Below are 27,393 nucleotides of genomic sequence, written 5' to 3' on the forward strand. Positions count from 1 at the left end.
TATGTTTGTGAGTAGAGGACCTTATTGGCACCATCCACAATTTCAGGCCCGGCATCACGATGTTCTTGGAGCCTCAGTGGCATTTGGTCTAAAGTCATATCTTTTGCTGGTTTCACATTTCAGGCTTACTTCTCTGCTCAGCTCATGCTGTACACTTTAAACACTGATATTCATATGAGAAACTATTTTTACCAAAGTACCCAGCATTCTTTGTTATTGTCATTAACAAGCATGTAAAAGGAGCATAGTCTATAATACCAGGGGTGTATTTTCTATGTAGGCCCAAAGGGGCCAGCATTTTGGGCGGGGGGGGGTCAGCACTCTGGTGAAAGGGAAACAAATAAAATGATTTTTAAAATTGTATTTCCCCATGTCTGCTGCCAGACACCTGTGGCTAAATCCAGCAGTACAGCTGTTATGTCAAGTTAGTTTTTCCATTGCTATAAAGTTATCCAGTCTGGCTTTTACAATAGTTTGTTTTGCCATAACAACCATGTGCTACTGATGCCCTGTTATAGCTAGAAACATAAAAACAATTGCCTATTTAACAAGACTTCAGTTTTTATTTGAGTTAAAGGCTCCCCCCTTCCAAGTACGCAGAGTGGCTAAACACACTCCCGGTTTCTCAAATATTTTCTAGGGTCGATAGCGCGGTTAGTGTTAAACTCTTTATTGTCAGATATATTAACAGCTTGTATTTGGAACTGTTATAAATTCAACAACTTTGTCTCAAACCCTATACCTATAGTATCCCTTGCATTTCAGCACTGTACTCATGTACTAGGTTCTATTCTAGATTGCAACCTTTTAGCGATTAAAGTCACATTTGCTTTTCTTCTTTAAATAGTACATCAGCCTTTAAACAGATTGTACAATAATTTGTAGCTCTTTTATTTTGGAAAAACAAACAAAAATGTTTAACAATATGGAAAAAAAAAAAAAGACAACGTGTGCCACAAAAATAGGATAACGTTCATTTGGCCAGGGCTCTTCAACATCAAAACATTTAAATAACTTTGTCACATACAACCAGTTTTTAATATACAAGTTGCATATTAGGTTTATGGCAGATTCTCTAAACCAGGGTTGTACTATTTCAGTTCATGGAAACATGTCCTCAGCCTAAATTCTGATTAGGAGCAAGTTAATGAAGTGATACAGCTGGCCAAGCACGGGTCATCCAGCTTGTTCAGTTTGGTAATTTTTCACAGTCAAGAACATGTGGGGGGACGTGTATTCTGAAAGATCTTCCACTGGTGCAGTTATATCAGAGCTGATCATCCAACGTGGATCATCCAACGTAGGGGTCAGTGATCATCATCCTGGAGCATAGTAAGGCCTCACTTTCATGTTTGTTTGTTTTTTTAACTTGCTCCTGGTCCAATCAACCAAGGCTAGTTCAGTCTGGCCTACGTTGTGGTCAAAAAGCACAATATCTCGTTAGACTAATTAAATTGGATATATTGCCTGAATAAAATCTTCTCATGTATGTTCAATATGTAATTATGAATGACACTCCCAACAACTGAAAGGGAAGTGTAAATATATACTATGTTGGGGGGAGGGGCGGGGGTCCAACCCCATTTAACAGCTATTGTTATAAAATGTATCAAATACGTAACTACCAGTTAAAAGCTGTAAATCAGTCAAGGCATATGATGGAAATTGGGTCTGTCATACTAGTCAAGATCTCATTCCATTAGCTTGGTGGTCTCTAGGACTGTGCTTCTGACCCTACTCTCCCAATAATGCATTATGTCAGAACTTCTTTCTTATAGCTCAGGTGTATCACTAGGAGAACCAATAAATACTGATTATGTGCTAAAGCTACTGATATACCGGAGACTGATTAATTATGTATGTCCTATATATTATGACAATATGTGCAACTGAATGCACACCAGTGTTGCGGAGTTGGAAAATTAAGTTTCTTTTTTTCTGCAAAATAATAAAAAAAATTATCCAAAAGATGGCTAAATGTCAAACCATACCTTAGACTGCCAGTAAAATCTGTATATAGCATAATAAAATAAACAGCATATGGTGGTCTTTCAATATATCGGAGCATTGCATGAAAATAAACCTTACACTGAGATAAATTAAGCTAGCTACCAAATTAAACCCCAAAACATGTTTAAATAGTGGATCAGTCATTTCCCTTTTGTACAGTTTTATGAAATTAAAACATAAATAAAATCCCAAAGAATATACTGCAAATCACAGAAAAGCTATTTATCTGTGATTCTTCCACAGCATGCATTTCAACATAAGCTCAAGGATATAATAAACAACAAACATTTTTTTAGCTATTTGTATAAATGAATGCAATAATGCAGCAGAAATGGAATTTTAGGTTTCACTGTACATTTCTTAAAAACTTTTTGTTAAATGTATTTCGGATAATCCAGAAATGTAGATGCCATTTACATCTGATATTTCATATGAAGAAGCTCATGTCAATTCTCCCACATATGTTATGTTAAAAGGTTACATATCTAACACCAACACAGATGTTCACCTAGATAGGAGATTATTTAAAGACTAATGCCCCATGGGAGTGTAAGAGAGCCAACAGCAGAAATTTAACACCGCTAATCAATGTGATCACTCAGTAATTAAAGGCCCACCTTTGCATATAGAACTGGTGCTTTTGTTTTATTTGGAGAAATCAGTTAACACACACATATCAGTCGCTAATAATGGATGCCTTACATATTTTCTGCCATGTCTTGGTCGAAACAAAAGTCGTATACACTTGAATAAACAAAATATGGTCAATGTAACAAAAGTCGCAAAGTTTACACCAATTAGTAGGCAGCCTTTAACAGTCACCTGTTTTAGTTGCTAAGGTTTACTAGACCTTTTTCAATTTATTTTACATTACTCCAATAGTATTTATAATAATTTATAAACGCTACAACTGAACCGGAGGACAGAGATGGAGGCCACTCTACATTTGCCCCTGATCTTCACTAGCCTCTTTTTGGTTTGCCACATGTATATCTTGGGAGCTGCACTCTGTGTAGACTGTCATGCTTGTAAGGTCTTCTGATGCGGCTACAGATGGAACTTCTGTCTCCAAAGTAGTTTCTGCATGCAGAATATCTCCTGATTCATTTGTCTCTATAACTGCATGTGAAAAAATACCCGATTCTTTCTGCATTCCATCTTGAGGCAATTCAGTCACAATATAATGGGTTGTGCCATCTGTAAAGCTGCTGCCAACATTCTGAACCATGGCCCTGGCTAGCTCTTCAGTGACAATTATCTGTGAAATTTCTTCGTTAGATTCAACCAGGTCCACATTTTGCTCAGGTAGACTAAGAGTATGGCTTTTGGTATTGTGCATAATTATACGAGAGCCTTCGCTAGAGACCATATGCACTGTTCCTTCATCATTTACTATTACCTGAGTAACACCCAGCTGACCTGCTGTATCAGAATCACAAACAGCAAACTGTAGGACCCCCTGAACCATTCTTTTGAATGCCACTTGGGCCGATTCTTGGGATGTCAGAATATTTGAAGAATGCATGACTTGTCTTACAACCTCCATTGGTTCAATGCTTTGAGGTGCATCATGCACTTCTTGGTACATCTCTATTTCACCTGAACTGGGATCACTATATTGCTGGTCACTTGCAATCCTCATCACTGATTCTTCTATTGGCCTTTCTGCTCTGTTTTGCTCAGTGTTTCCTTCATCTACATTTCCCAGCTCGGTCACAGCACAAAGAAGTGCATCCAGTGCTGTAGAATCAGCAGTGTGCACAGTCTGTGATGGATCTAAAATTCCCTGTGCCATGACCTGCTGTACCACATTTCCAGTAGAGTCAGTAACTGTCTCTATTGAGACAGACTCAGAAACATCTGTTTCGCCTACAGGACCTTCAACTACCACAACTTGTGTAGTTCCCTCTGGCAACTGCTCACTTAGGATATTTCCTGGAATGATACTATTCATGTGAGTAGCTTGATCAGTTGCTATTACTTGGCCATCTTCAGTAATATGGACAACTCTTGCTACTTGACCAGCCATTGCCAGAGTCTGAAGGGTTGCTGCTGCTGTCTCCTCAACAGAGGTATCAATTGTAAAATCCCCATCATACTCTTCAGAGAACCCCTGGATAATAATGACTTGCTGCACTTGCTCATTTGCAGGAGATTGCCTTCTTGTACTTCGAGTACTTTTTTCTTTCAGTGGAGAAATTTCTATTGCAGAAGATGCAGTGAAAGGGCTGGTGGTCTCCACAAAGTTTGCACCTTGTCCTTTTATCCGACATTCAAATGATTTCGAAACAATACCTAGAAAACAAGTAAAGGTTCTGGATTACTAAAAGAAGTTCGTACTTAGCAATAATAAGAAATATCAAATAGTAAAATCATTCTTTAAATGATCAGCATTCCATCTCCCTGACGCAACCATGTTTATACATATAATATATTTAATAGTTTTAGATCCACCTTGGAAGCAATACCTCTGTTTTTAAACAGGCAAGACGTTTAAAACCATAAGACCTCATTTGCAAACTGGAAGTGAATGTTGTAATTCTTTTTTTTTTTTTTAAGATGAAGGGACAGATTTATCAATTCTCTGTCATTTTTCGTTAGTAGTAACAAATGTGCATGTAAGATATACAAATCTTTTCCTATGTTTGTAGTAAAGTAGTAAATATGTGTTTGGTAAATCAACTGCAGACTTTTAGTGAATTAAAATTAATTTCTTTTTCAGGAACTACCTCCCTTAAACACCCCTATATAAAGCAGAAAAGCGCTTAAACCAATACAATCAGTTCTGACAAAACTAAACAGTCAAAAAGGCTCTGGTATATGTGACAATTCCTCAAAACACTTTCCGAATTGTCAGCAAATTTTCCAGAGAGTCCGGAAAGTTAATAATGTTGACCGCTGTGAATCCTCAGATCCTCAGAACAGTCTTTGTAATTGTAGTAACTCTGCCTCTAACAGTGGCACTTACTGCAGGCGTTATTACATGAAAATTGTCAAACAAATAGGCAATGTAATAAAAGGGACAATCTTTGGTTTAGGTCTAATACATTACAGCAATCAGTTGGTGGCATTTGGTGGGAAAGCAAATAGCTGACCGGATGTTACGGGTTACTATGCCTAAAACAATTTTTATAACATTCCGACTACCTATTAACCCCTTAAATGCAGTCCACTAAACATATTGTGGCGATCACCTTTGTTGAAAGAAGCTTATTAGAATTAAAAAAAAAATCTTTTATTTTCAGATGCCCTAGAATTAAAACTGGAACGTTTAATTGCCCTCAAAATAATGTATTTTTCTCCAGAGTCTTGGTTTTGTTAATTCCAGTGCAAATAGCAGAGTTTCATAAACGATAGAAAAAGGCTGCACCCTCAACAATATATATATTGTCTGAAGAACAGTATTTGCAGTGCAACGGCTGATACTTTTACCAGGTTCAGAAATCAAAACAGATGTCATAAACAATTTTTTAATTTCTATCTTTCTGGCCAACAGGCTCTATGAGTGGCAGCCTTGGGAAAAAGCTGAGGAAAATGAACATTTTCAAAGCATTAAACTGTTTCTAGGTAATATGATACAAGTGATCTGGCACAATGCTCTTGAATTAATATTTGGCAGGGTTGTGTTGCTGGGGCATACGCTGTGGTATCAGTATTTTCCACTGGCAATTTGTGTCTCATACTGAGGCTAGTGACAGAACAAAATACAGAGGAGTAAGAAAATAAATGAATCCAAATGGTTCCACAAAAAGAAAAAATTCCTCTAAAAAACTAGATTTTTATAATGCCCCTTTTCATTAAATTCTTCTTTGTGCAGATGCTCCAATGTTAAAACGATAAACAGAAGCAAATAGGTTAATCCTGCGTCCAAGTGTAATATACAAGACATAACACAACTTGAAAAAATAAAATAAAAAATAACATTTGCAAACATGTATTGAATGTTTAGGATACTGCCTCTTGCAACAGTCTGCCTGGGTACATAAAAAAATAAATATATGGGGAAAAAGACTTAACAAAATAGAAGGTGAAGTGTTATAGGCGTAAAGGTGCTATACAGAAAATGGCAACTTGCTTTTTACCTACTAAATGAACAAAGGTAGAGAAAGTGGTATAGGTGAATTCTATGTTGAAAATTAGACCTTTAAGTTATGATTCACCTTTAAGGTAACTTTTCATATGTTATAAAATGGCCAATTCTAAGCAACTTTTCAATTGGTTTTCATTATTTTTTTTTTTATAGTTATTTACCTTTTTCTTCAAATGGGCATCGCTGACCCCTTCTAAAAAGAAAATGCTCTGTAAGGCTATAAATGTATAGTTATTACTTTTTATTACTCAACTTTGTATTCAGGCCTTCTCCTATTCATATTCCAGTCTCCTATTCAAATCAGTGCATGGTTGCTAGGGTAATTTGGACCCTAGCTACCAGATTGCTGAAATTGCAAACTGGAGAGCTGCTGAATAAAAAGTTAAATAACTCAAAAGCCTTAAATAATAAAAAATGAAAATCTTTATGATATATTATTTTAAATACATGCACTGTTACTGTTAACATTAAAAATAATACATTTGAATACGTTTGTCTTTGTGCTCTAACAAACTCATCGCCCAGGTGAATGCTTGTACCTAAGTGTATGAACTCTGTGTATGTGTGGAAAGGAAAAGTTGCCTATTTATATGTTTAATAACTAGTAGGGCTAGCTGCTAGCAGGAACGTGTGTTTGAATGTAAAGTAGCTGCTGGAGCGCTTGTTGGACTAGTAGGAGCTTACCCTAACTAACTACCATAGGAGAGAGTGTTTGATGCATTGTTGTAGTGTGAGTTATTATCTGTTATAGAGGACAGGGAAGTAGTCACATTAGGTTTCTATCACCTGCTAATGATAGATGGTGGCAGAGAATTCATTTTGTGGGTGTTGGTATGTTTTGGGGTGTGAGTCTGAGTGTAACCCCTTATAGCCAAACCCAAGAGTTATGTGTGGTTGAGAGTTCCGTTTTCATGACAATAAGTCTTATTGCAAATAAACGTTTTTCTGCCTGCAACACTAGAGGGGCCATTTACCGATAGATAAGTTGTGCTCAGTTGCGCTCCTGGTGTGTAAAACCCCATTCTTTAAAGGAGAAGGAAAGCTCCAAGACAGTTTATTACCAACAGATTAGCCACAATAGTGCAAGCTAGAACACTATATTTATTCTGCAGAATGGTTTACCATACCTAAGTTAACTGCTCTAGATACTGTCTCTGTTTGTGTAGGATAGAAGCGGCCATATAAGCTTGGTGTGACATCACTTCCTGCCTGAGTCTCTCCCTGCTCACTTACAGCTCTGAGCTCAGATTACAGCAGGGATGGGAGAAGGGAGGGGGAGAAGCGCAAACTGAGCATGCTCGAGCCCTGCCCTGGAGGTTTCAGCTGAAAACAGGAAGTCTGATACAGAAGCCCACGTGTACACAATAAAAGGAAAGAAATGCAGTGTTTCTTTTGACAGAGGACTCAGAGAAGCATTACTTTGAGGGTTTACTTGTGTATTTATATAGACCTTTCTGATAAAGCTTACTTAATTTTAGCCTTTCCTTCTCCTTTAAAAGGTACTTATGTCAAAATGCATTCCTTGCACTTCCATATAGTTGCACCCAGCACTGTTCAGTCATTCCTTCCTTCCATTATGAATCAAGTGTTGCACCTACTGACATATAGGAAACCTGGAGATACCATCACCTCCTGAGCAAGGCTCCAGGGTTCCTTTCCTTTCATACCCACTTGTGCCTCAAGTATTGGGTGCAGATTTTGATCTTTGAAAGGTTTTCTCTATCACATTGCATCACACATATGCTATAATACATAAATCCTTTCTATAATTGATAGTGAAACCAGACTGGGGTTGAGCACTGCAACTCTTATGTAGTCTTACTACAAGATAAAAGCTAGGTGCATCAACATCATTTTAACATTGTTTTCAGGGAAGCACAGAATCCACTATTTTAGGATTCGTCCAAATTCTTTGTGAATGATTTGGCCAAATACCGAACTGAATCCAAGGGGAAAAGAGAACTGTGTGCCTGTCTGATTTAAATATTTACTTTGTGTATTTAAAAAACAGAATAAACGATTGAATTTAATTTTAAGTTACTCTACTACAATATACACAAAATTCCAATAAAACAATGCACAGCATAATATGGGATCTGTTATCCAGAAACCTGTTATCCAGAAAGATCAGAATTATGGAAGGCTGTCTACCATCAACTCCATTTTATTCAAATAATTCAAATTTTTTAAAATGATTTCCCCTTTTCTCTGTATTAATAAAAACAGCAGCTTGTAGTTGATCCAAACTAAGATATAATTAATCCTTATTGGAAGCAAAACCAGCCTATTCGGTTTGTTTAATGTTTAAATGATTTCTCAGTAGGCTTAAGGTATAATGTTTCCAATTATGGAAAAATCCGTTATGCGGAAAACCCCAGGTCCTGAGCATCCTGGATGATAGGTCCCATACCTGTATAGATATATGAGCTACAATATGACATAAACCAATGAAAGAAAGAAACTATTCTTGTTTCGCATCCCTTATTTCTGTTAAGCCATTAGTAAATATCTGACTTATCTAGTCAAGATACTTCTGTTTGTTTTGCTATTACAAACAGTTTATCTAATCTATGTGAGTGAAAAGAAGATTGAAACACCATCCAGGTTATTATAGTAAACTACATGGGTAAATACCCCTGTCACTGAGGAGTGTGATGAAGCTTAACTACTCCGACATCTTAACCTTAGCTCCGTGCAACCCCAGCTTTTCCTTCACAGTTCAGAAATGTGATTGCAGGTCCATCTTTTGATTCAGCAATTTAATAACTTCGAGTGCTGTCAGTATCGCTTTGAAAAATTGCTCCTATAAAATGGAACGGCCTCCATCAAATGCAGTAAAGGATTTGCCCACCGAAGAATCTTCTATTTCAGGTTTAATGAATTAATGTTGAACTATGAAGAAGTTCAAGAGTGATTTAAAAGAGCATACGTCCAGCGCCGCAACTTTACATTTTAATCGGAATGGCACCAGACATTTTATGACAGCGTCACCTTTATACTTAGCGGGAATGGACTTTCCTGTAAACTAAGATACTTAGAATTCATTTTCCCCCCTGAACAATAAGAGGCAGGGCAGTGGGATAACATTATTATCAGGATTTTTTTTGATAGGAACAGTTTAAAAAACAAGTCAGTTTCTTTCAATAAATGTTAAATGTAAAAGTTGTATTTAGAACATATATATGTTTTTTTTAAGATTTTACAATTGGTGTCATAGCTATAGGTGGTTAGAAAATGTTCTTCGAAAGAGAAAAAAAGACATCTATAAGCAGGGAAAACTTTGGGAGAATGAATGTTAACCATATTTAGTATTTAGGAAATGTGAATTGGTGATGCTGTCAGTACAATGTGTATAGTACAGGTATGGGACCTGTACCTGGGGTTTTCCGGATAACGTATCTTTCCGTAATTTGGATCTAATTTGGATACTAGAAAATCATGCAAACATTAAATAAACCAATAAAGATGAATTATATCTTAGTGTGGATCAAGTACAAGGTACTGTTCTATTAATACAGAGAAAAAAATGGCATTATTTGGATAAAATGGAGTCTATGGGAGGTGGCCTTTCCGTAATTCTGAGCTTTCTGTTTAACTGGTTTCTGGATAACAGATCGCATACTTGTATAAGGTTTGATTTGGCTGAATGTATCATGACTGCATATATATCAGGATTGTGTAAGCTGCTTCTTCTAATTGTTATTTAGTGACACTGTTAATAGGCGGCAGTGCAGTTCTTGCGTCTGTCTCTGCTAACAATAATATGAATTTCTATTATTTTCCTTTAACCCTATAAAACAAAATCCCATGCAATGGTATTTCATTTTTCAATCGGTTGCAGAAATGAGAAATCGTCTTTAAAATGTTTCTATTAAAATCCCTTCATTCCCGTAGAAAATTAAACAAATTAAAAGATAAAAACTTGGAAAAGAAAAGCAAAATAAACACCAATACGGACACAAGGGCAATGTGTGCTAGAAGTGGCTTTATTGTGATTGTTTATTTGAAAGTGAGGGATCTCTGTTTCTTTGGAGCTCCGTATGATTGTGATGTGACAGTTCTAATTTCATCTGACTTCTAAAGAGGTGTTTCATTTCGAGGGCGGCAGTGAACAGAGAGCTGGTCCCTTTCCAAGAAATCTGTCTCTGTTGTAGAACTGTTATTTAGTCTTTAGTGATTTTTTTTTTCTTTTTAGAGTCATCCCCCTGCTTACAAATGTCAGGATTTTTTTTAAAACATGAAGTTCGGATTTGCATTTTCCTTCCACCTTCTTTTTTTTTTTTTTTTAAATATGACTCAATGATATCGTGCCAGGTTGGATGAAATTAAAATGCAATTTAATAGCTACACCCCCTTCCTTGTCTTCCAATCCTTCCTTCGGTTTTTGCTTTATGTAGAAGGGGGAGAGGAGTGTGTACCTGAAAACACAGCGTGTTGTTCTTTATTCGCTGTCGTTATTTTTCTTCCCCCTAGAACTGAATTCTCAGAATGAATTCTTTATGCTTTTGTTAAGCGTACATTTAATTAAAATGTACGGATTATGTGCAATAAATGCGAATGAAACAAATAAAACAATTGCCCCCCCTTTCTTGAAGGCATACGTTGTGAATGAAAAATGTCATTACATGCTAAAATTTTTTGCAGTAAACAGGGTCTACGGAGAGAAGTTTCCCCTGTAATGACATCCATAAAATACACAAATGGCACTTTTACTACCATCCTGAATATGGCATTTTCTGTGCTCTACACACAATCTAAATGGTTTGATCATAGAGCATAATACTCCATTGGGTTTATAGAACAATCAATGTTCCATAAAATGATGTATTTATCTAATAGTAGGCTCAGCAGCCAGTGGTGTATGACATTGTAGGACACTGGTGTTGTACTATACTATTCTGCAGCACACATGCCGACTGTAGACCTAATAGAACACTACTTCACCAACTTCATCTCATGTGTCAAGCAATTTGTTAAAGCCTCATCTCAGTTAGATAAAAAAGAAGGGAAAAAAAGTCTTGTAATGAAAATTCATGGAATTTTCAGGGCAGAAAACTAGTGGCAAAGAGAGAGGTCACATTGTGTCTGCACTAAAGGGGTCAAGAGTCATTTGCAGCCCTGAAATAGATAGTACATTTCATGCATCGCAAAGCAGATAAATATGGCATTAAAGGGGCTTGATTTGATACAAAATACTTAATCTGATCGGATAGGAGTGCTCTTTAAACTAACCTGTCTTTAATATGATCAAGAATCTATTCTGATAAATTATGTAAATAAATATCTTATTCTGACAGGAAAAAGGATTAACCGATGTTGCTATTTTCATTGTTATTTAGTGCTATAATGACACATGAATGTTTTTCTCAGCTGTAGATAGTACCCAGCCTGAAAATTTACACTCGAACGGGGAATGTAATAAAAGTCAGCAACAGAAAAAATATTTGCAATGTGAAAAGTTACGCCGACAAAATTTCCTTTGCGCAAATGTAATATAGCTTTTATCAACCTGGAAACTGTTTAGTGACCTGAGAATTTTATAGTTTGTGCCAGTGAGCAGTGAATGTAATAAAACTTGTAACTGAAAAAGTTAATATGTTTGCCCCAAAAGATTACGATACCATCAAGCACATGCAATAATAATGCAATAACAGTTTAAGGAAGAATATTACATTGCAATATGCAAATTTTTATTCCTATCTGTGCAAATTGTTTTGCTCTTTGCGACTTTCATTACATTCCCCCATAATTATGGTGCATGAAAGCCAGAAAGATTCCCTGATGGAGCGAGGTTATGGGACTTGACAAAAGAAATGAACACAGGTTACTCTATAATGTAAATGCTCCTTTTTCATACTTATTTGTATTACTCTACAGTCTGGAATGGGATTGTATTGTAGACCGCTCCCTCTGGCCTGCCAGAGTATCAGAGGATCCCTAAGTGAGCCCAGGCCCTAGTGAACCTCAGTCTGAGTCAATACCTATCAGTCCTTTCTTATTTCCACCATAACCTCAATATCATTTTGACACTGCGGTTATACATTATATTTATAAATTAATAATTCGTTGAGGTATTTGAGGACACTCAATTATTGGTCCTTGTACAATAAAATATGGTTTTTCATCAACATCAATCACTACACAAATATTCTATTACTTCTGTATATAAATTCCAAGCTTTTGCTTATTCCAAAGATATGAATATTTTACCAAATTATATTCCTCCATCAAGTTACAGACTCAGAAACTGTGACATAGTGAGACATAACAGGGCATGGTCAGGCAAAAAAAAAAAAAAATCTCCTGATAATTCCCAACCCCTAGGATTGGTGTTTCTTCTTAGTGAATGGGGAACTCTCTTTAATTCAACTAATTTTGTAGGAAACATTCCTACATCTTTTACTTATATCTCCAGATCTTACTTCATACGCATGTGCATGTATAGCTCTGCATTCTTTCTGTGTATCGTGTCCATATATTTAAGAAACCTGGGAAACCTAGAAAGCTACTAGTAGACATCAACCACTTTCATTACAGCCTCTATTATTTTCTATGAAATCCTAATGAGTTGCACTGAAACTATATTGTGTCCTTAGCAGTTGGATCCATGTTCCATACAATCCTAGAGCTTGTTTGATTGAGCCCTTAAAAGAGAACTAAAGCTTCACTAAAGAAGTAGGGCAGAAATGTTGTACATTATGTTTTGTACCTGCCTAAAGCACCACAGCTGATTCACTGTACATGCTCTGTGCTGCTGTCACTTACTGAGTTTAAGAACTGGTTTAAACTATACAGTACGTATAGGGGCAGATTTATCAAAATGTGAGATTAGAACACACCACAGAAAAACTCACCCATGTTCCATACAATCCTATGGGATTCTTTTTTTATCAATGGAGTTCATCATTTGATAAATAGCCCTGTAGCATCATCTTATATTACAGGACAACCTCATTTTCTGCTTGATAATTTGCAACGACCCCTAAGCTTAGCTTCTCAACAGCTGCTCAGAGCCCACTGAGCATGTGAGTGTCACAGACACTTTCCAAGATGGTGACCCCCTGTGACAAGTTTGAAGTCCTGGATCATTGCTGCTATTGAGAAGCTGAAACTTTAGGCGGGAGCATCAAGTTCAGTATATAAAAGGTGGCATTTTAGCCATATTTATTCATATTTAGGGTTTAGTTCTACTACAAAGAAGCCAGTATATAGAAGACAAGTGCAATCAGTGAGTGGACTTATAAAGTTTTACTGAAAAGTGACTGCAATGAGTACAGGGGGACAAAGTTGTACTGTTTAGAAATAGTACAAAAAAAACCAATGCAGCTCCCCACCCGGTGAACGATTTTTCTCTGAAGCTAAAAAAAAATACTAGGCAAATGTTTAAAAAAAGCAACATAAAGATTTTGTAAAGTAATGATGATTGCCTCACCTAGTAATGATTGAAGGAAAGCCAAAAATAAAAAAAAAGCCAAAAAAATACTGTATATAAAAAACAAACCACCATCCATATGTTGTAAATTGAAAGTAATGTTTTATGGATGTAAAATCAATAACTAATCAAACACATTGCACACACAGCCTTTGAATAAATAGCCGAACATCATATTTCTATGGTTTAAGAGAAAACAGTAATCTGTTTGTATCGCACCCCTTTATGGGAGCAGCTTAGGAAGCAAAATGCTATTCAATAAGAGCAGAGACCCCATTAAAATCAAATTTACAGTAACCAGACCCTGCAGCTGGGGTAAAACACTAACTGTTAGTATTTTAATTATCAGCTTAGATTTCTGAGGTCTAACATCTGCGCTGAGCCAAATGACAGCAGATGCTTGTATACACTTAAAGCAGTGCGTGTTTATTCTATAAATATTAAAACTGAATCGCAAGCAGTGTGTTTGTCACTATTAAGCTGGTCATGTCCGTCAAAGGGGCCAAAATTCTTACTTGTGGCACATTCCTACAGGGTCGACCTTTTCAAAAGGATAAAATCCACAGACAGAATAACTACTTGAGCCTGTAAATTGAAAATATTTTGAGCTCTCTAACAGAGGTCACTTGCTGCCAAGAAGCTGCGAATAAATGCTAACAAACATATCAGCACTGTCTTGTTGCTCCTATCTACCTTCAAGGACAGGACTACTGGGACTTTTCAGTCACTCTGGGAAAAAAATGAACTGATCCATGTAGAAATAATACTGGAGGAATTTATATTATGCCATGGATCTAATGCAAGTTATTTAAGGTTAGAATCATAATAAGTAACTGCAACTACACCAATATATATATAATAACGTATTATGATCAGATATGAACTGATTTTTTGTAAAAAGAAGCTCATCTGATAACAACAATTAATCCGACTATGGCAATCAAAAGCTAGAAAGATAAACTGAAGAAGGCAGATATAGCAGTAGATTATAGAAGAGCATACAGGCAGAAAATATAAAAGTGCAAAGGAGATTGTTCTAATCCTTCAAGATATAATTCAGATTATTATGTGGGACCTGCAAGCAAAGAATAGGAGATGCCCTTTATACAATAATGTATAGACAGGTATAAAACGTTATCCAGAATGCTCAGGACAGGGGTTTCTCCATACCTTAAGTCTACTAAAAAAATCAAACACTTTGGGGCAGATTTATTAAGGGTCAAATTGAAAATTTTAATTTGAAATGTTTTTATGGTCAAAACTGTCAAATTCGACCAGGCAATTATCCAAACTTGATTAAATTTTTTTTAAAAATTTCTAATTCGATTTTCGAGATTTATGATACTCAGGCCCTTTATGAATTCAAATTTGACTATTCTCCACCTAAAACCTGCAGAATCGATGTATAAATCAATGGGAGAGGTCCAGTGACCAGTTTGGAGATGTTTGTAGTCTTCCTGACATTTGAGTTTTTTTCAGAGAAGTTTCATCCAGTTTGGTCGAATTTAAATCAAATTTTGAGTCAAAATCAAATTCATGCTAGGAATTTATATTATTTTAGTTCTATTCAGATCCCAAGCAAGCTATTTCAATGTAATAAGCAGTCCTGGAGTTGTCTATTCTTTCATTGACTTTGTTTACAATGTTAAAAAACAACTACATGAGGATTATGCCACAGATTGACCGTCCCAAACTGTCCGGATTTGCAGGTTCTGCACTTATTTTTGGGCAATATCTCACACAAATCCTCCCCAAGTATTTGAATTCAAACTGCAGGCTCCCTTCTGCCAGAAAAAGTTATGAGATGAATGATATAGAGCATTTAGCAAATATAATAAATTATAAACAATGAAAAGTGACAACCATATAATTTAATGCTGAAGTAGAAAAGCAATATTTGTGTTCCGAATTTACACCATATTTACTGAGCGTAAACTGCTGTTATTTCTGGAAAGGGAATATTCCATTCCACACAGAATTGTCTTTAGGTGAGTGCAAATAGAGATGACTGCTCTGGGAATACAGAGTTCTACAAAGCAGATGTTTTAGGTAGGAGGGATATAGCAGAAAAAGTGGGTAACAGTATGAAATGATTGTACAGTAAGGATTTACATCTATGTTTCAGACCTGTGGCCTAGGCTATATTACGTCTATATTACTTAGGATCATGACTAAACATTCTTGATGTCAGGTATCAAATACCAGATAACAAATGAGTACACTCCTCCTGCCAGAGGAAAATTCTTGGGTAATACTAAGCTATGACAGAGAGTGATTAAGCCACTGCTGGAGACACGTTTAGTAGCGTGCCATTCTGATACAGGCACATTAATAGCAGTGCGCAGAACAAAAGGAAAGGGATGATGAGGGGAACCTTCATTAGAAATGCCTGGCACAGATGGCTGTGAAGAGCTATGGGCGCTATTTCAATAAAATCTCAGTAACCTTCACGTTGGTTCATCTTTGTAGACATGGGGCCATGGTTCAGGGGGACAAAGGCTTGCCAACTGATTATCTAAATGCCCCAAACCCAGCCAAAACTATGAACTAGAAACGTGTCCCATCTGGTGAACTGGATGGCTTACTGTATGTCCTTTGCTCAAATACAATAGCATTTGGAATGCTCTAACCGTTAACCTCAATTCTCTGTCTCACAAGATGGTTTTAGCAGTGAACTCTAATCTGAAACACTGGCAATGCACTTTATTTAAAAAAAATACCAAACAAAAAATAGAAAGGGAAGTCACACCTTATTACCATGATATATACAAAACACTACAGTTTCATCTGATTTTGCGAATCAGAAGCAAAAATCCAACATGCTGCAGCTCCGTGCAATATGGATGCTTTTCCCTCAAGATGTATATAAAGACAGAACATTATCATCACTATACACTATATTTATTGCCAGGAAGGGCAGATCCTGCCCTAACGAGAAATCTTGCTGCAATTGATTGCAACCATGCATCAGTGAACTGGACATACAACAGCGGGTCAGTCTTCCCTAATGTGCCTATTTATCATAATTCCTTCTGTATAAGAAGGGCAGAGTCATACAGGAGAGACTTGGCCAAAGTATAAATTAACAAAAGGCAATTCATTTACTTTCATAAAAAAAAAGTCAGAACATGCACTTTTTTTCTCTATAAATAAAGAACAAGGCAAAAGTTAGAATGTAGAGGTCTAACGCTGAATCCTTTGAATACAATTGAACTATAAATTCATTGAAGGAAAGTTGCAGCTTTTTTAGCGGCACATTTGCGACAGTCAAGATCTGCTTTAGCTTTGAGAAATTAAATGGAACATTGTTATATTCATCAAACTATTTGCTTAGACTAATTGTGCTTTCCCACAAAAATCACCCCATTTGTGTACAGACACATTTTAAAGAAGTAAACCCTTGCTACTAAAAAACCCTACCCTACCTAGATTCCCCTCCCTGCTCCCCCCAGCCTAGGTGGTACCTTTACTAAATGCCACTACCTCTTTACTTACCCCTCGGTGCAGATTCAGGGCATCGGAGTTCACGGCAGCCACCTTCTTCTCTTCGGTAATCTTCGCGAAGTAAGTGCTGTATCTGCGCATACGCAGTCGGAGCAAATTTCTGTTTCGCCACAACTGCGCATTCGCCGAAAGTCACAGAAATTGCCCAAGTGCCGGAAGAAGACCCGAAGATTACCGAAGCAGCTGAAGAAGGCGCCTGTGAACTCCCTGGAGAGAATCTGCACCGAGGGGTTAGTAAAAAGTTAGGGGCATTTAGCAAAGGTAGCGCCTAGGCTGGGGGGAGCAGGGTGGGGGGTCTATGTAGGGCATTGGATTTTACTATCAAGGGTTTGTTTCCTTTAAGGATCAGAGGTCCCTTTTGTCTTTCAGTATGGAAAGGAGTATCAAAATTCAAAACAATGTAGGTTAGTACCCTGGCATGGAAAACATTTTGAAGGAGTTTTTTTCTGCAAAAAAGTTGCATTAAGGAAAGACATTTTTTAATCTCTTTATTTTGTATTTATTAAGGTATTTTATAGTTTGTGCTTTGGGAAGACTGCTCACAGCAATACGTAAGTTAAAGCTTCATAAAAAATATTAATGCACAGGCTAGCCTCTTCTCATAAGAAGAATACATTAATGTACAGAAGATAATTGGGTGTCATTAAAAATGGAGCAAAAAAACCAAACATGCTCAACGTGTAATGGCCACAAAATCGGAGGTCTTTTTAGAGTGCATTGTTTTAAATTGGGCCCAGAGAGGACATTTTCTAATATTTTATGTTATATGCAGCCTATTTAGTCCTGTCCCTTCTTGGCAATGATCACAATCACCAGCCTTTACTGCTTACCTAATTAGACTGACCGCAATTTCTTGTGCTAAGTAGTAATCAATCTGTGGCTCTTTAATGCTTTTGGCTCTGGGAAACAATTCAAAAGCTGAATACCTTCAGCTTTTCATACATGTTATAAAAACATATTTGTGTTCTTTATAGATATTCCAATGCTTTCCAAATATTCCAATATCAACGTGAAAAAAAATCAATATTATCAACAGTTTATCGTCTAATTTCCACAATGTATTGTATACACAGCAGTCTTTAAAAATCGTTGCAGAATATTAATGTGATTGCACTTTAGTCTAGACCACCCCTACTCACAGACTGAAAATACCAAAATACCAAAAGACCCTCCCCTGTAGATTTGTCATCCCAGAAATTTGTTCTACATATTATAAATTGTAACTATTCAAGGTTGAGGCTCTCTACTGTGGATTCACAAAGCATTTTCACTTAAGTTCAAGAAATCAAAGTAATTTAGTTTACAATTTAGTTTACACATGCATAATATACGCTTGAATATAGCAGGAGCTGCATTTTATGGGAGAAGCAAATAAAGGGTAGCTTCTACAACACACACATGCCCTATGGCAATTAGTCTCATTTCAAAGTAAGAAGACCTGATTAACTTTTCGCATGATTATGCATTCTACTTGTTTGTATTATTAAATTGGCTTCCTATCCAGCCTCAGCCAGTTTGTACATGTGCAACACAACGTAAGCCAAAACACAAATAACATAAGGGACATAGTGTAACATAAGGGAACGTTTTTGAAGTATATTTAGCAGTGCACATAGAGACACCTATGGGCAGATTTATCAAAGGTCGAATTTATGGGAGTTTTTGAATGTATAATATTTATTTATATTTATATATAATATAAATGAACTCTGCAGGTTTTAGGTGGCGAAGTATAGAATTAGATCAGTTTCCATGGCCAAGGTGTGATAAATCTCACATTTTAATTTACATTCGAGTTGGGGGATTAAAATTCGAATGTGTGAAATTTAACACCAAAAAAGAATTCGAAAATTCGAATTTGCTATTCAACCCTTAATAAATATACCCCCTAATCTTTTTTCATTCAATTTGTCTTAACCCAGACAAACAATTGGCTACCCACAGCAAGCTGTGAATTTACACGGAAGTGACTAATTGCACCATTTTTTTTAAGGTCATCTGTCTGAAAGGGATTATGTTACTGGATTTTGTTACAAAGGTACAAAGGGCAGTTGCTGCCGCAAGGCTTTATCAAATGACCTCTTTAACAAATAAGACGTAACCTGTGCAGAAAGGCCATTTCATCCAATACCCTAGGGCAAACAAGATGGAAGCACACAGCTATTTTACTTAACACATGTCATTTAGCAAGGCAACCTGAAAAGGCTATATAACTTTTATGTTAGTACAAGGGCAGAGGGTGCAAACATACATGATGTTAATAACATGGGTTCAATTATTCTTGATAGGAACCACTGCCTTAGTAATAAATGTTAATAACATATACATATTGCATCTGTAAACCATTGTAGCTGAATGCTCCCAATAACAAAAGACAAAATCATATTTTCTGGAAGTAAATACTTGCTTCATTTATCTTTAGAAAGTATTCTGAAATGATCCCTGTCAAATGAAGGGGACATTTACAACTGGCCTGTTTCAGGATAAGCAGTCTCTAGTGACAGCAAATGCAATATCTATTGATGACTAGTAGAAATGCTGCCCTAAAGCTAATGATATAAATATATACAATTTCTCTGAGCACTTTTGCAATTTACGTTAATTTCTATTATCTTTTCATTCTATTATTATTAGCAGTTTTACACTGATAATATTTTATGCCTTTTCCACAGCCTTGATCTGTGAGCTACTGTGATGTGGGTCAACTGGCCGCAAGATATTGAATAACTGTTGCAGGAAGCATCTCATGCTGCTCTATAGAATTCTCTCTCTTTTGGTTAGTTCTCATCTTTAAAATCTAAAGAGAGCAGACAATGAGAGATATAACTGTGCAGAGTAGTGTCTGAAAACGTGCTTGCACCAGTCATTCAGTCGTTTGGAGGCTGGCCAGCCAGAACAGTAGTTCAAATCTGCAGTGAAAAAAGCTGGAAAAGTGACAAAATTGCAAATACGCTCTAAGAAATGTAACATTATTTTGGGGGAGGGGTTTATATACCCATTTTACATGCTTCAGCAATAAACAAATAGACTATATACTGTTTATTTCAAATTTTATTGCTATCCCTTATTGCAAAATCTCTTGCATGTAACAAACTATAAGTGTTCCAGGTGTTCATAAAGCAAAATTAATATACTGCATCCAAGATTCAATGCAGTTAAGCTCTGTTATGATTCAACACCACCATAACCACTTGGGATCATGAGTTCAAATTTTGAAATTGGATTGAAAACTATAAATCATTTTTGTTTTGGCCTCATATGATTCGGCCACAAGGAGAAACAGAAAACTGGTCAGGACTCCCAGTGGACTTTAAAGTACTGAAATCCAACAAAACAAACTGATATTTTAGGTTATATCTGATAAATAAAATCTGATATTATAGGTTACAGGGCAGTGACAAACACAAGGCTGTGTGTTTATAAAGGAATTCATGATTGTAGTTAACTACTGACAATAGGGATATCCATTAAGGCCAAAGTGTATGGATGCAGTCAAGCACCTCAATGGGTGTGACACCCACATGTTTAGGTTTTTTATGTTTTTAATTAAAACTTTATAACAAAATATAAATAAAACTCAGACAGACATAGAGGTCGCTAAGACAAAGCTTACGGATAGCCAAAGTTCCCTCCCTAGTCTGCCTGATGAAGAACTTTGGGATTGTTCAAAGACTTGGAGGCAAAAAGAGAAAAGTGATATTTTTTGCGCCAACAGCTAATAAAACATTTGAAATAGTGGAATTAGTGGAAACCGAAGTAACTGAAACTTACAAGTATAAATTTGGGGTCTAGGTGCACATGGAACTCCTGTCTGTGGGTAATGTGTACTACTTCAAAGGCAAGTCCTGAATTCCATAGTGTTATTAACAGTTGTTGTGAAAATCAACAACTGTATAATGTGACAAAACTGGATGTGTTCTTTGAGTGACTGAAGTTGCATTTTAAATTTCTATTGGCATCAGTATCATTTTGAACTCAAACCATGTTCTAATGGTAAACACAATATGAAGGTACAATAAAAGCCTGTTACATTCACAAATTCTTTTTTTTGCTATTAAGAAAACATACTTGTTCAAATAATTAGCTCTACAGGCAATGACTGACAACAAAATTAAAAGAATTTTCATATTCAGATGAACAATAGTGTAACAGAGTATGTGATTTTCACTCAATAACAAAAGTCTGCTTAAAGGAGAAGGAAAGGTTAAAACTAAGTAAGCCTTATCAGAAAGGTCCGTCTAAATATACCAGTAAACCCCCAAAGTAGTGCTGCTCTTAGTCCTCTGTCAAAAGAAACAGCACATTTCTTTCCTTCTATTGTGCATGCTCAGTTTGCTCCTCTCCCCCGCCCCCTCCCTTCTCTACTGTAATCTGAGCCCAGAGCAGGGAGAGACTCAGGCAGGAAGTGATGTCACACCACATTAAAACTGCAGCTCCTATCCTAAACAAAACAGAGTTTCTAGAGCTTTTTACTCAGGTATGGTAAAACATTCTACAGAATAAATATAGCATTCTAGCTTGCACTATTGCAGCTAATCTATTGGCAATAAAATGCCTCCGTAGCTTTCCTTCTCCTTTAAGCCAACCACTTTGGTTTATTTAGACTTTTCCATGTGAAGAAGAAAATAGGATTGCTGCTTACATGAGTCATAGTAATAAGTTACTATTTAAACCATTATATTATTCTTGGTTAATTTAAAGAGTAGTAAAGTAGATTTCCAACAGGTCTGGTCTACACTAGTTAATCAGTATATTCTAATAATAGAGATGCATTTGGATACAAAATTAGCCTTACAGAAACAGAAACAGCTGTGTGATAGATTTATAAATATATGTAAAAACATCAATTAAAAATTAGAACTTCCACTTTGTTCTGACGGAGGCCATGATGGCAAACTTAATTTTTATACACCACAATCTAATTTTTTTATTTTAGACAAATATTGAGATATTCGCTGGGGAATTTAACGAGGAATTAAATAAAACAAAAATAGGTGCAATCACAATTTATCATTCACCAGTGGGAAGAAAGGGCATGTTTAAAGGAACAGTAAAATCGAAAACATTTTTTTAAAAATTCATTACTATACAACGAAAATAAAAAACACCAACAGAAATTAAACTTTAAAATCACAAAGTCTTTATTAAGACTTTTGTATCTGCATGCACGCTGCAGGGAGCCCGAGCCCTCCGGTTAGAACTCTAATCATCTTGTCTGTGTGGATCCTCGGCACCCCCACCCCTGCTGCATGTCTCACTAGCAGGTCGGCAAAACATGCCCAACGCACCACCACTGCCTTGCCAGAGTATCTTCTTTCTTCATCCACCGAACCCAACAAGGAGAAGAAGCCGCATGCTGTCAGTAAGAATAGCCAGGCAGAAGAAATGGAGCACAGCAGGATCAATGGTCGCCCTGTCACCTTTTCTGAAGAGGGCAGGAAGTGGAGTTTCTGTAAGTTATTTCTTATTAAGACTTTGTGATTTTAAAGTTTAATTTGTGTTGGTGTTTTTTTTTCGTTGTATAGTAACAGATTTATTATTTTTTTTTGATGTTACTGTTCCTTTAATACTCCCTGCTACTGCCAGGACTGTATATGGGTGTGGTGCTGCCCTAGGCACCAGTCTTCTGACCACCTCCCCCCCCCATTGGAAGAACTCTGAATGGCTAGTGGCAGGTCGGAATATTGGGATGTCAGATCATTGGTTGGATACAAGGGTAAAATCTGTATATCTATGGCCAGCTTTAGGCAATTTGTGTATTTTTTATCACTCTCTCTAAACTAAAATGTACCTGCTATCTTGCTGTTGGGGGATCAACAATGCCCAGCAACCAGAACGCACACTGATCCTAAAAGACAGTTTTATTTTTTCTTTCTATTAAGATTTTCACCTATTCATCTTCCAGATGATTCTAATTCTAGATTTTACAATGATTTCCTGTTACTTATCATTCGATAAATACCCTCTCCTATTCATCTTACACTGCTGAGGTCTAGTGCTTGATTGGATAGGCGAAGAAGAGAAAAACAAGTAATGGAAAAAAAAAAATAACAATAGATTATAACAGCCCACGCAAAACTGAAATAGATATTACGTGAATACTTGTAAATAAGTGAAAGAAATAAGATCAAATATCGATGACATTTTTAAAGCATTTCTGATAAATGACAGTTTGTCAGTCTAGCTGCTGAGGCCTAGTGCTTGATTGGATAGGCGAAGAAGAGAAAAACAAGTAATGGAGAAAAAAAAAATAACAATAGATTATTACAGCCCACGCAAAACTGAAATAGATATTACATGAATACTTGTAAATAAGTGAAAGAAATAAGATCAAATATCAAATCACATTTTTAAAGCATTTCTGATAAATGGCAGTTTGTCAGTCGAATGGTGTTTAGGCTGCCAAAACCCACCCACAAGTGCTATAAAGTGTATTTGAAGGAACACAACAATTTGTAAAACCGCGATGCACATTTCTAGCTGAATGACAATCGTATTTTGACAAATATTCAAGCCTTTTTTCCAGTTTTCTGATCTATGTTAAAGAACACCTTTATAAAAATAGTGAAAATGTAATAAGGAAGTTCACAACATAAATATATTGTTAAAATGAAACACCTTCTGCCCTTTATTGTTATTTAGCATTTCCTTTGTTTTTGATGACCATACAATCTTGCAGTTTTTCCCCATCCCTATATACTGTCATCCCTCTTCCAACAGTCTTTCAACTGATTTTTATCAATTTTTATCATTTTTATTGCACCTTTTTATCATTATTGCTAATCTCCTTTGATCCTAAATCCCGCTAACATTTGTGTGATTCACACACAGCTGCTTTTTTATTTTTGCAAAATGCTATCTAAAAGCAGACATTTTGGAACAGGATTCAATCTAAACACTGTTCATTTCCTTACAATAAAAATATAGCAGATTATTTTGACAAAAGCGCATAAAATGGAAAGTTGTAAATACCAATTACAAGGGCACAAGCAAATGATAACAAAATGTAAGTTTGAACTATCAGTTACAGCAAAGTACACAAAGCAAAGAATGGCATATATTACAAATAAATTTAATTTTACAGCTATGCACTGATTAGAGAAGGACAAATACATTAAGCATTTTGTAAACATACAAACAAAAAGTCATATTGTTATTTAAAAAACAAAGGTGGAGAAACGTGAAACACAAAAATGAATATATAGAAGATTAAGCAGGCTTGGGACAAATCTTAGATTTGCACTACTGATGAGACAATTCCATGTTAAAATTTAATTCACACTCTTGTGGAAATGTGTATCTTTGAAATGAGTAATATCTGTCCCACACATGGCCAGATGATCAGAGAGGTAAATGTCAGCTAATAATTCACAATGAACTAGTACAAATGTCAGCATTACTAAGCTGGGTAGACACCTCCTGCAAAGGCTGCCATACACTGGCCAACCCTTAACAGTATTGGGCCAATCTGATCAAGGACTGAACATACAAACTGGCCATGCATGCGGGTAGCCACATTCTATAGTTCCATCTAATTGGACTGAAGCTACTCTTCAGTCACTCTCCAGTTTAATGCCAACCCTTTGTGACAAGAAGGGGTCAGACAGGGAATGGATTAAAAACAAAAAAGCATGATTGGCAAGCAGCAGGTTAGGATACTGTGTGATGACATGTTGCAATCTGTCTATCACTATATGTTCACACAATCAGGTAGTATGGTCCAAAACCTGACCAAATCTAGCTGTGTTTCAATGTCGAATCAGAACAATTCCCACCAGGAGAGATAAAAGAGCGTCCAGATGTCTTTAGTTCAGCTGTACGTTTAACATTTCCATTGAGATAAGAATTCCAGGAACAGGAGCCAACATTCAATGCCACATAAATTGCGGTTATTTTGTTTGGAAGTGCCTTGAGGCAGATTTTTCCAGTAGATGCAGCAGTGGGTTATCTAATAACAGGGCCACAATTGTGTTGTGGCTCTCTAACCTACAGAAACTAATGTTGTTCATTCATTCAGTGCACTAGAAGGGTCTTGGTTTTGACATCTCTGATTTAACCAAATCAAAAAGCCTTTAGTGGTCATCCACAACCCACAAGTGTGGTTGAGCAAAATGACTGCTATAATTGCACAAAAATGGCATTGATTAAAGGTACTTGAATTTAAAGCTGCTTCTTACACTTTCAAATAATTGCGCCAAATGCCTGTTCTGAATATGTATAGGCTCTCATTCATGCAGTTAATGGTATATCTATAGCAATAAGTCAAATCAACCAGACTTTCTGTATTTTCTGTTTCCTTTAAAATGTTTCGCTAGTCATCTTAAAGGGAAAAGAAAAAACAGCCAGTCGAGGTTGATTTGACTTATTACTATAGATGTGTTTTTTCTGAAAATTGTAGGCAAGCAAGTCTATTGATGCAGAAAACCCTGGAACTACAGAAACGCCAACCAAACCAGACTCCTTTTCCCGTAAGTGTAAAAATGGTGATTTTTCATAGCACTCCGTATAATCCATTTGAGATCTGCATATGATCAGGTTGCATTTATTATTGTACTGCTTATAACTCACTATATAAACCACAGTTTTATGAGAAGTCCCAAAAGGAGCAATGTTGATTATAATAGTAATTAATGATGCTGGATAGCCACATAGATTTTCTGTTGACAGTCAAGTTTGAAGTTAATTAGTCTACTGATTATGATCTGATGATTAATTAGAGATATTAAGTTATATAAAGAGATGTTAATTAGTAATCTAAAAAATCTGAGTGCAATTAAACATCTTTTTTTTCCAAAGTGCTGTAATTCTAAATAACTTCAAAGACATAGCCGGGCTTGTTCAGGAAGTTGAATGGAAATGCCAAGACAGAAATGATGTTGCCTAAAAATTTCAGATACACGAATACAGTTGATTAAATAATATGGCATTCTAATTCAGGATGGGTGGGCGAAACACATAATAAGCACTGAATTTAATTTTTTTTTTTTAATAAACATAATTTATTTAGAAGAAATTCTTTGAAAATTGTTGTTTGCAATAGTTTTAATACCCATGTTTTATTATCTGGAGCAGTGCTGTCCAATTTATATGGTACAGAGGGCCGGAATTTTTCTAATCTACATGGTGGAGGGCTGATAACGGAAGCCAGTGTTAGCCACTCCCTGTTTTAGACCACACCCATGTTACCGCAAGACCATATCCACATTAATAGCACAACAAAAAAACAGATGGCATGCGGCTTGCCAGTTGGACAGCCCTGATCTGGAGAATAATGATGGGTGGACAAGGCAAAAACTTAACCTGAACCCAACCTAAACTCTACCCTAACATGTTGCTATTTCAGGACAAACACCTACAATACATTCTTATATTGAAGAGCACCAGTTGCAAGAGCATAGATGAAAAAGTCTACCTCAGTTGTATTAGATAGAAAGTGTGGCTGACATCTTCAGTGTGAGGGATAACTGAGCAGCTGGGCAGGCATAGGAATGTCCCTCAGTCATGTCACTACACATAATGCTGGTCCAGCCACCCTTTTAAATAAGCAGACAGTCATCAGGTCCAACAATAAAAAATATACAGGGCACTCACTAGCCCACTATCACATGCACTCCATACAAAACCTTAGTATGCACTATATTAACACAAATTTGGGAATGATTTGCTACAGGTTTTTGGATGATGCTTATGCAACTCTATTTTCAAATATTTCGACAGATACATCACCAGAATAGAGAGGTTACACAAATACAATACAAAGAAACTAGCCTGATTTAGGGTTAATTTGGAAAAATGTTTAAATTGATGGACCTACTATGTAACTGTTTCAGAGATTTCATCTAAGCCCGTGTCAATAGGGTGATAATACTAATTCTGTGAATTTTGAAACCTTATTTTATGTTCACATTTAAAGAAATTCAGGGCTGAACTATTCTAACCCTATTGACAGGAGGTAGATTAGTTTTTTTCTGTTGACACCACTAGAGAGCATATGACCTATCTCTATAGAAAGTCCATTTTGCTGGTGTATTTTCACACTACGGTTCATTTACTAGCATTGGACAATTTGCACGTTGAAAGCAATTTATAGCAAACTATCCGTGATTAGCTTTGTTCAAAAAGTGCAGGAGGAATAGTTAAAGCCAAAATGTTTGGTTGGATGGATGGATGGATGGATGGATGGATCCATACATGTTTCAAGTCAATTGGTCAGTAGCAATTGTTATGGGGGAAACATGATTAGGACAAATTTATGGCTCAAGTTATGATGACTCAATAACGAAGATTGTTTTATATGACTGAAAAACAGATACTCTTTATCACCACTAGGAAACAAACGTGTTAGTGCCTTCAGAAA

General features: G+C 36.3%; 1 protein-coding gene across 2 annotated transcripts in view; it reads right to left on the minus strand.

Annotated features, from left to right (window-relative positions):
- Positions 1 to 878: 878 nt before the first annotated feature.
- Positions 879 to 27,393, minus strand: part of znf407.S (zinc finger protein 407 S homeolog) — a 243,277-nt gene continuing 216,762 nt past the window's right edge. For both annotated transcript variants that reach the window (XM_018223592.2, XM_018223591.2), the window contains exon 9: positions 879 to 4,305. In XM_018223592.2, coding sequence (XP_018079081.1) covers positions 2,951 to 4,305 — 1,355 coding nt within the window. In that variant the 3' untranslated portion in view covers positions 879 to 2,950. The remainder of the gene's footprint in view (positions 4,306 to 27,393) is intronic.

This window comes from Xenopus laevis, chromosome 6S (genome assembly GCF_017654675.1).
Source record: "Xenopus laevis strain J_2021 chromosome 6S, Xenopus_laevis_v10.1, whole genome shotgun sequence".
Taxonomy (NCBI): Eukaryota; Metazoa; Chordata; class Amphibia; order Anura; family Pipidae; genus Xenopus; species Xenopus laevis.